General features: G+C 34.5%; 1 protein-coding gene and 1 pseudogene across 1 annotated transcript; one reads left to right on the top strand and one right to left on the bottom strand.

Annotated features, from left to right (window-relative positions):
* Positions 1 to 701: 701 nt before the first annotated feature.
* On the bottom strand, positions 702 to 4,405 carry LOC125580479 (annotated as a pseudogene).
* Positions 4,406 to 9,424: 5,019 nt separating this feature from the next.
* On the top strand, positions 9,425 to 10,172 carry LOC106380631. Its single transcript, XM_013820436.3, has one exon. The coding sequence runs from the start codon at positions 9,660 to 9,662 to the stop codon at positions 10,119 to 10,121; it is 462 nt and encodes a 153-aa protein (XP_013675890.2). The 5' UTR covers positions 9,425 to 9,659; the 3' UTR covers positions 10,122 to 10,172.
* Positions 10,173 to 10,532: the final 360 nt, after the last annotated feature.

The raw sequence follows: 10,532 nt of genomic DNA, 5'->3' as shown, positions 1-10,532 counted from the left end.
GTTCGGTTTCGGATGTTCTGTCCGAATGAGAAGAGAGATAGAGTAAAGCCAAGGTGGATAATGTTGTTTGGGCTTTTGTCTTCACTCTCTTGGGCCCTTTATTCATCTTGTGCCATCCACTATCAGATTGAGCTTCACGGGTTGCTGAAGAAGACGCGAGACATTTGGGCCTTCGTCGTCTTTATATATATCTGCAACAAGAGAGAGAAGCCGTTAGAGAGTTTGTTACACACAAGAAATAGAGCATCATCTAGCTCGTGACAATCGACGGAGAAGAAGCTTGGTTACCTTCCTCGCGCGAGTCGGAGTTCGCCGGAGAAGCTTCTCGATCTTATCATTCTTGTATCTCCTATTATTTATCTCTTTTGTAACCTGTAACTGTATCAAGCCGGAGGTTTATTTCCGGTGATCTGATAGTGGATTGGGAGCACGAGCCTCCCCCTCCCCCCTCCCCACGTAGCGGACTGATCCGTGAAATGGGCAAACAAAATCGTACTTGTTTTTTTCTTTACTTAGAAAGTAGATCAAACGCAATCGAGATACAAAGATCAAACGTAACATTCCCTTATCTCAAGACACTTTTCATACTGAGATGTACGGAGCTAACAAGGAGTTTACCGACTTTTCTCCCTTGTCGGATTTCTCTTAACACCCACAAATGCGGGTCTTAGATTGCCAGCTAGAATACTAGCATTCAATTTAAAGACTAAAGTGAACTGTGTGTTAATGGTAACTTAGTTTCTTATTCAGTTTTGAAAATTAACCAAAAAAGTATGAGAGAGGGCACGAGTAGTTCTCAATGCACATCAAATACAAAGAACAAAGGGAGGAAATACAGAAAAGTATGATTATATATCTCCCAAATTCACTCGAACTTTCATAAGTTTTGAAAGAGGAATTGGATGGAGGAACAACGAGGTAAGAATGTCTTTTATCTTTTGATCAGGATGACCAAATCCATCACCTTCCTTGTAAAACAAATCAATCACACGAGCAGTGTTGACGGCTCGCACCAGAATCTGTCGTGGCACAGCTTTTGAAGAAACAAATTCCTCCATCATTATCTTATAATTCTCGCGTTCCATCTTCCTCAATACGTCAACCGCTGCTTCTTTGGTGACACCATGTTGCTCCATGTAACAGTTGACGCCATTCGCCACCTCTCCTCTGTTCATTTCTTGCTGTTCATTTTTATACAAAAAGGAGTTGTAAATTTGGTAGTACGTAAGACTTGGTCCATGTGTAATATATTTTTATACACATTTACCTCAAAAGTGACAATGTCATTTCTAAGACGAAATACAGTATTTAAAGCTTCAAATATTTTGGGTGTGGAGTTGAACCACTCATTCAATTGCTTTTGATCACAATCGTCCATCGATATATATCCGTAGGCTGCAAAGTCATGCAGTCCAGATGCGGAGCTCCCAACCTCCATGTAATCCTCAAAGGTTGGCACGTGACCTGCGCGTGCCCATTTTGATGTCGCCAGATACAATATCATCAGACTCTTATAATTAGTCTGCAAGGATAATTGTTAATCAGATTAACTAAGTCAATTTGCAAGCTACTCCGTCTACTACTTGAAATAGATTGCTTATACCTCATCTATAGTTGGTTGCAGACTACCGAACTTTCCTCGAGCTTTCATTTCTCGATCAATATCTTCAACTGTTTCCAACATATTTTGGTAGAGGATTCTCATATAGCTTGGTAGTTCTTCCATGGCCCCAAGATCCCAGCTGGCCAATTAATTTCTTTGTTAGTTACATGAAACACACATATATGGATCATGGATGCATAAGATATTGGTAGATGTGCATGCTTGTCGATAAGACTACATAAAATACCTCTGGAAAGCATCATGAAGACTAATAACTTCCCGAAGAGTGGCATATGCATCACATGTATCATCCAGAGCAGTCACGAGCATTGAAAAATTTAGTGGCATGAATTCTTGCAAGTGAATACCTTGGCTCGAAAAACATTCCTACTGCAAAAAGAAAGACCTCCACAATTCGGTCCCTTATGTAAGATAGCTTAGGCGCCATGCCTATCTCTTTCCACCATCTGCAGCCATATAGATTAAGTTACATATCAAGTAGACTGATGATCAGAATCATAAGAGTATAAACACACCTAAAAGACGAAAAACTTAATTACTTGGTCATTATCTTAAGCTCTTTGGTGTAGTGCATTTGGCAAAAGTTGAAGTTGAGCTTTGCAAATTTGAGGAGCATCTTGTCGTGGACCTTCTCCTGTCCGTAAAAAGAGATGTATTGTTGTGCAACCATTATCTCTATGTTATGATATCGAGCTCTGTACAATGTGCGTTGTATCTGCTCAAAGAGATTTGGGCTAGTTTCTTGGCCAGTCAACAGCCCCAAGTGGTGCCCGCGTAAAAGTCAATGCCTCGTCCATTATATCTTCAGATGGTAGTCCCAGATGCGCTGATTCATACAACTGTAGCATTCCTCTAACATCATGCGCCAGAATTTGCTTAAATTTCCCCTCTTCAGTTTTGAATCTCTCAAACGCATCTATAAGAAACCGGTATATAGAGTCATAAATAAGGAAAACTGATGAAATATTTAAACTATTAGGAAGAAAGTCTCGCATCAAAAATTGAAATGAACCTTAAATAATATATACAAAAATGACCAATCCACTTATCACCAAACTAGATTTTGATGGTACATGCCATGCGTAATTTATTCGTATTAGTTTGATAAATTAAAAATTGAAATGCAAAATATTAAAAGTTTAAGCATACTTTTAGGTTTTATTATACCTAAAGATGGTCATATTGATTTGAAATATATATATATATATATATAATTTTTTTAAGAGATTTTAATAAAACAAATATATGTTTATGGCAGTCTTAGTTTTTAAAAAAAAAATTGGATACACCGGAAAAAAATAAGCGAACTTTTTTTGGTCCACAGGTTAAAAACTTTAGTTGGATCTAATTGATGTTAACTGAATATGTGTCAATATATTGTTTCTGTAATTTGAAAGATCGTAAACGTAGTTATGAACTTTAGTTGTGTTATTGAATCTAAATGATGTTAATTGGTGTTGGTATATTGTTTCCTCTCTTTTCTGATCACTTGTATAGTGTTTATATTAAGTTAAATTTTATTGTTTTTTTAAAATGCAAATCTTTTAAGAAAATTTCTCGTAATAAACCTTAAACATCATTTCCAGAAAACATCTAAAAATATCTTTGTCAACCTATATTTATAACGTACATTAAGTCTCATTTTAAATGATCTGAAATTTTGATTTAATGGTTTATATATGATAATTTTTGTTTGAATAAAATATATTATTTTGTATATTTTAGAAAATTGCTCGTTGATATTATATTGCCTTCTTCATCAAAATTGTTATTTTGAATATATTTCATATAAACTTGTTAAGGAATAACTCGATTCATACTATCCAGTTTATAGATCGAACCCAAACTTACCCATTAATCCTCAAATATTCCAAGATTGATGTTTAAATAACCACAATTTCGACGTATTTAAGATAAAGTCTCCCATCATATTTGGAAAAGATCTTAAATAATATATACGAAAAATAGCTAATTTGGTTATCACCAATTATTTTTAGGTCAAAAGCTCAACAAACTTAAAAAACATTATTAATTTACCGCAAGACATCTTGTGTCCATATAGTCTGAAAACTTTAAACATGATTGCAATTGTTTCCAGATCATCTTTTTCTGATATTAAGTCGTCCAGATTTTGGAAAGCATGGTGTAGAATTTCTTCAATTTCACTCTCAAAATAATGAGCAATAGCAAGGCTGATAAGCAAATGGACAATAGGAATCTTCTCCTTGTCGCTACTGTGAGGACACATGAGGATGTCTCTTACCTTTGGTTTCATCACGTATTCAATTTCTTGCTCAACTGCCTCAAATTCCTACAAAGAGAACAATATAACTTAATTGAAGAAAGTCTGTTGATCACGAAACAAATCAGATCAGGTATAAACTTACAGAGTCATCGACGGGAACAGAGAGGAAGTAATCCCCCCAAGTAGATGGAGAAAAGTACGTCAATGGACGAGTACTCTCAAGATCGCCACTACTCTCAGTCTTTACACATATCAAGTGTTTTGTGGGTTTCTTGGAGGAAAGAGTGTTGTTTTGTATCAACCGGCTAGGAATGAGAGAGAAGTTGGTCTTGTGACAGAGAGGGCCACTATGAACGTTAGGGAGAGTATTAAGACCAAAACGCATTTTTGATGCTTCCATTTATGGAAACTCTGTACTCTGTTTTTGTGGTAGAATGTCTAGTTTTACTTCTCTGTTCTGCTTAAATAGAACCGGAATCAAATGGAGAGGCTGATATGATCAAAGATGCAAACTTTTAGAATTAATTTAGGAAGTTTTGTAGTAATATAAAGGGATCTTAATTTATTAATATTTTTGCATAACATGCACAAGTTTACAATTTTCAAGTACATATATCGTCGACAAGTTTCGTTGATACCACCACCACGTAACATGTCCAAAATATAGTCACCTGCTCTACACATGCAAGTCATAACAAAAAAGGATTACCTAATCAATTGACCACCGGGCAACATCTTTGGCTAAGGCATCAATTGTTGATGTGGCCTAGTGGAAACTGGATTTGTTAACCACACATGGATGACTTAATGGTAGACAAATTTTAGTGAGTTAACGATCTGTGTTCGAAACAATCTCACGATAGTAAATACGTGTGGCTACGAAGATGGAACTATGTTTTGAATTTCATTTGAATACCTGAAAAAAGAATCTATCCATATGATGTACCTTTTCTTAGGAAATTAGTGTAGAACCAAGAAATTAATTCAAACCAAAAAAAAAACCTTTTACATCATGTGTTACTTGTATCTTATGGCTTTTGCTGAAAGATAAAGATTACACATGAAAGCTCATTGGTACGAGAACCACGTTTCCATGGCCTTCACATACGACAATGCCCCCAGCTGCTGCATCCTATACAGTCGGTTCCTGACCTGTTTGTCAATCAATTTGATCAAGGACAGCGGTGTACGAGTTTTCCCCATGTCTTCTTCTGTTTCTTTCAGACTCAAATAAAAAAACCTGAAAAACGTAGCCCAGAAAGAAACGTTGCACCTTTCCTCTGTTTTGATCTGTGAGACAGCCAATAATCTCATCCCACTCACTGGTAAACTGAGGACCCAACACCTTATGAGTTAGATTCTTCCATATTTCCTCCGAGTAGATGCATTTATAAAAGAGATCATTAGTTCGGCTCAGGACATAGCGTACAAGTGACTGCACTTCCTGCGCTCCAAAGTAGCATTCTATCCCCAGTGGGAAGTCTATTCTTGATAGCAACCCAAGCTGTAAACGAGTATTTTGGGGTGTGATAAGGAAACCAAACCCCTTTATACCAATCGACCTCTGCATTATGAATGCGTGCGAGCTCCCATGTATCTTTTTAACTGAACTTCGCCTTGTACGTTTCTCCCATGCGTGTCTAGACCATTCTATCATCTGGAATACCTCCAGATTAATCAAAAATAAATTGATTAAGGCACTATCAAACAAATCTCCACCTTACCTTAGTTAATGTAAACACTTAGTTTGTTTCTGAGATATTCAAAGTTCTGGGTATATCATAAAAAGAAAAAAAAAAATTACCAGCGCAAAGCCCTTCCAGTTATTTAGAGGGTTTCAACAATTGCATCAATGATATTATTATTTTTTTTATATTTCTTTGACCGAGTACATTTTTTTTTTGTTTACCTTTTATTGTATAATTTTCCAATTTGGGAATTGTATATAAGATTTTGAACGTCACCCCCCCCCCCCCCCCCCCCCCCCCCCCCCCCCCCCCCCCCTCAAAAAAAAAGCAGAAGAAATTTGTATATAGCTTAAGTCCTTCGAAAATATTTTTTATCAAAGTAGAAAAACTGTGGAAGATTTATTTACCCTCTGATGTTCCAAGAAGCCAAACAACAATAGCTTAATTAATAAAGAGGATATTATTATTTTTTTTTTTTTGTAAAAATATATAAAGAGGATATTAGTTAAAACGATTTTACAGTCGTTTGTTATTTCTATTTGGAAAGGCCACAAGAAAAAGTGTATACTATAATACTGAAATAATAATGATTTGATGTGGTATATGATACTACTATTATATGCTTGTGTCTATTTTTTTGGGTCAAATATGCTCGTGTCTATATAAGACCGACTTTACCATCAACTCCAGATTCGTGTTGTATTATTTAAAATACATTACTAACCTATAAGAATATTGGGCTTGTCTAGTATGTTCCATATACTGTTCTAAAATTTGATACAACGTTTACTTGTTGTAGTCTGTTGATGCCGTTGGGACTATAAACGGAATATAATCTAATCACTGAACGTTGTTGACATCGCTATAACCTCTCACTATTGATGACGAATGCAAAAGGAATATGATTTGCTGGTTTAGCCTATTAATGTCCCACATCGCTTCTCTCTTGCTTGATTTCTCCGTCTCATAGTTTGATTTCGAGGGAAAAATAAAAAAAAGAAAAAGATGTTTTATTCGCATGTTTACTTGGCTCGGAAGGGTCCTCTGGGAACGGTTTGGGCCGCCGCGCACTTGCAGCAACGCCTCAAGAAGTCTCACTACACCGCCACCAACATACCCAAAACTGTTGATCTTATAATGTTCCCGGAGGCACGCCTTTGGCATTGAGATTGTCTGGTCATCTTTTACTTGGTGTTGTCTGAATCTATTCAATGCAAGTTGATTATCTGTTCCGTGACTGTGCTCTCGTCACCACTTGGTTATCTAAGTCTTTCGTAGTTGATTTGCCTGAGGATGCGAGGCAGGCTCCTGTTGAGTCTGTGACTTTGCCTCAAGCATTGAACTTGGACGACTTCCAATTAGATGATGACACGCATGAAGGGGAGTTTGATAATCATCTTAGGAGTCAGGAAGATATCACTCTCACAGATCAAATCCCCACTGGTGTTGATCCTTATGTTGCTATAACATTCGATGTGGGACATTAATATAGCCCTTTACAAATTACAACTACAAAGAGGAAATAACAATAAACTAATTAAAACATCAAACTACGGAAGTTTTGAATGAAATACATACTATTATAGAATAATTCGACAAATGTTGGAGAAAATTAAAGAAGACTTTAATTTTATTTTTTTTTGAATAACAAATGATTTGAATGATTTTAGTTTCACGTTGGGTTCAAAACCCCGAAATTATACCGGATAACTTATTCAAATCCCGTGTTATTTTTAGCAAAAAAAAAAAAAAAACTAAAGAAGACGAAAACAAAGGTGGAGTCGGAGACATGTGAACCGATCGATAATTGATGCGATGAAGATGGAGTGGGTTGGTCCACTAAAAGAACCACCACTCTTGCTAATGCTTCGAATCCCATTTATTCGGTCAAATCATTTCTTCTCCAACGTCCAGCACCCACATGTGACACGTACCTTATCAAGCATATCGTAGAGGACCACGAAAATTAAAGTTTTCCTTTTACACCTTTAATATAAAGGTTAGTGTCGGTACGTGTATTATAAGTGTGACATCCATTTGCATTCTAACCCTACATCAGATTATTATGTACTTCAGCCGATATAAATGTTAGCTATGAAAATAGACCCGAACAGTTTGTTAGGCGTGTAAATTTTGCGTTCTTACAAAATAAATTAAAGACATACAAAACAAATTGTGTCTTTAGTTAAATTTATATACTTTAGTAGATATATATAGTTTATAAAAGAGGCAACGTTTTTAAAACCTTTTTCATAAAAGTATTAAACTTTTTTTGATAATTTTGAACTTCAGGAACGAAATCCAGGACCATAAGATTTATAAATACTATGGCATGACGTAATCATTCTTCTCAAAGAAATTTAAACCTAGGGCAAGATAAGCCAAGCTTATTAAACTTATTATTTCCTATAAACAACCATTTTAACATGTTTTTTTTCAACACCATTTTAACATGTTTTATATTTCCTATAAACAACCATTTTACTGGATTGCGACGTAATTCTAATCAAATGAATATATAGATCTTAATTTATGTTGAACAATTCGTCATTTTATCACTTTACTGAATAAAAACAAAAGAGGTTTTTCGTTTTACAATTATGTTAAGCTAAATGTTTGATATGTATATGTTATTCTGTTACACGTAATTATTTCATTCTCATAATTATGTTATTACCATTCATAATTCTTTGTCTATATGGTGACTTATGAATCAAAGTTTGACATTTTATTTAATTTTTTTTTCCGGTTGAAAGCAATTACTCGAGAATCAAATCTTTCATAAAAACAATTACTTTGTGGATATTTTATAGACTTTTTCTTGGATTCACCCCCTAGGGTGAACCTTTAGGTTCACCAACCAATAGAAAGTTGTCATTTTAGATCTAGTATCTTTTAATTAAGGAAAGAAAATAACTTGCCAAATTATATTATGCTATTAAAATAAAAAATAAAAAATTAAATAAATAAAAATAACAATAGTTCTAAAAAATATTATTTAAAAAAAAATATTTATTTTTAAGATTTAGAGTTTAGTGTTTAAGATTTATAATTTAGAATTTATCCAAATGTTTAGTGTTTTTCCAAGGGTTTAGGGTTTACCTAAGGGTTTAGGGTTTACCCAAGGGTTTAGGGTTTACCCAAGGGTTTAAGGTTTTCCCAAGGGTTTAGGGTTTAGGATTAGAGTTTAGGGTTTAGTGTTTTGTTGACAACATGTTTAGTGTTTTTCCAAGGGTTTAGGGGTTTACCCAAGGATTTAGGGTTTAGGATTTGAGTTTAGGGTTTAGTATTAGAGTTTAGGGTTTAGTGTTTTGTTGACAGCATTTTTTTTTTGAATTCGTTTTTTATATATTATTTTTATTTATTTTTAAATTTTATTTTGAAAAAATAATATAATTTGCCAAGTTATTTGATTTCCATAATTAAAAGATACTAGATTTAAAATGATAATTTTTTATTGGTTGGTGAACCTTTAGGTTCATCTTAGGGGGTGAACCCAAGAATAACTCTATTTTATAGTCGTGGTATTCTCTGTCTACATAGTAGTGGTATTATCCGTAGCATATTACGTCCGTTGATTTGTTCCCAAATTAATTGCAAACACGATAAAGCAGATGTCTCGGGTTTGTTTCTTTGCCTAAAGTACCATATCTATTAGTGGGTTGTGCATTATACCAAACTTTCAAGATCTTCCCTATACGCATATTCCACTTAGACACTTGAGATTTGACATTCAACTAATTTTCTAATTATAATATTATATCCATTAATGTTCGACCAAAAAAAAAAAATTATATCCATTAATAAATTTCATTCAGTCATGTCTCCTCAATGGTTCAATATCAGTTAGGCCAAAAGCTACAATATTATCCCATTCTTATTCTTTATTACAAACTATTATTATCATCATCGAATCAAATTACAAATGATCACATGATTGGTCGTGTAGTGTGGGGAGACATCTTATCTCATGTGCCAATATGCCTAATTAATTAATTGAACACTTCCCTCTATATAAGACCTTAGCTTTGGCTCATGTTAAAATATATTCTCCCAAGTTTTATATATTTTTCTCTTCATAACACTTTACACATTCTCACAAATGGCGTCTGTTCAATATGGTATGGATCAAGGAATGGAGATTTTTAACAATGAGCTTATGATCATGTCGTTTCTGGAAGAAGAATCGCCTCTCGATAATCATAGTAGCATCAACAAAGAGGAAGAAGAGGAACTAAACCGCGTGATTAGATCTTTAGAAGTGGAGATCAACTCGAGTTCTTCTCCGCCCATAGAATCTCAGGAAAATGATCTCCAACAGGAGAAATCCGGGATAGAAGATGATTTCGGGTGGCTTAACGACTTTGATATCGGTGTGGTTTCGTCTCAAAATGCTGAGGACATGATGAATTGGTGTACGGAGCTTTCTTACATGAATGGTGTGGATAGTAGCGCTCTCGATATTGAAGGTGGCGATTATTATTCTCATATTAACTATGGACTTACATTTGAGGAACCAACTCTTTCTTTGTGGCAAGAGAGTAATGATGTAGTTATGTATTGATTGATTGGTCTCGTGAAGTCATAATAATATAGCAACAAACACTGTTTCATATTTTTGTTTTCTATTAATTCTTTAAAATGCAATTAGAAGACTAGTTACTAAAAACTAGCATCTATCAACATGACTTACAAATATATACTTTTCATACGATTTCGAATGTTTAAAGATAGAATTTAATATATACTTTATTTCAACTTAGAATTAGTTCTGTAATGGACTTGCATCTATGCTAAGTGAGTTGTATTTAGTTTTGTAATGAGTTAACACTCATATATATAACATCAATGAAATTGGGTTAAGAAAAACAAGAGACTTATATGGCATAAAAGAGAGGCAACTTTACATGATCAGAAGACTAAAAGTAAGCAATATATACCCAATGATCCATGCGTGTGCTCTACTTCATATCTT

The sequence above is a fragment of the Brassica napus genome, chromosome C1 (assembly GCF_020379485.1).
Source record: "Brassica napus cultivar Da-Ae chromosome C1, Da-Ae, whole genome shotgun sequence".
NCBI classification, from domain to species: domain Eukaryota; kingdom Viridiplantae; phylum Streptophyta; class Magnoliopsida; order Brassicales; family Brassicaceae; genus Brassica; species Brassica napus.
This window is presented reverse-complemented; position numbering and strand designations above follow the sequence as displayed.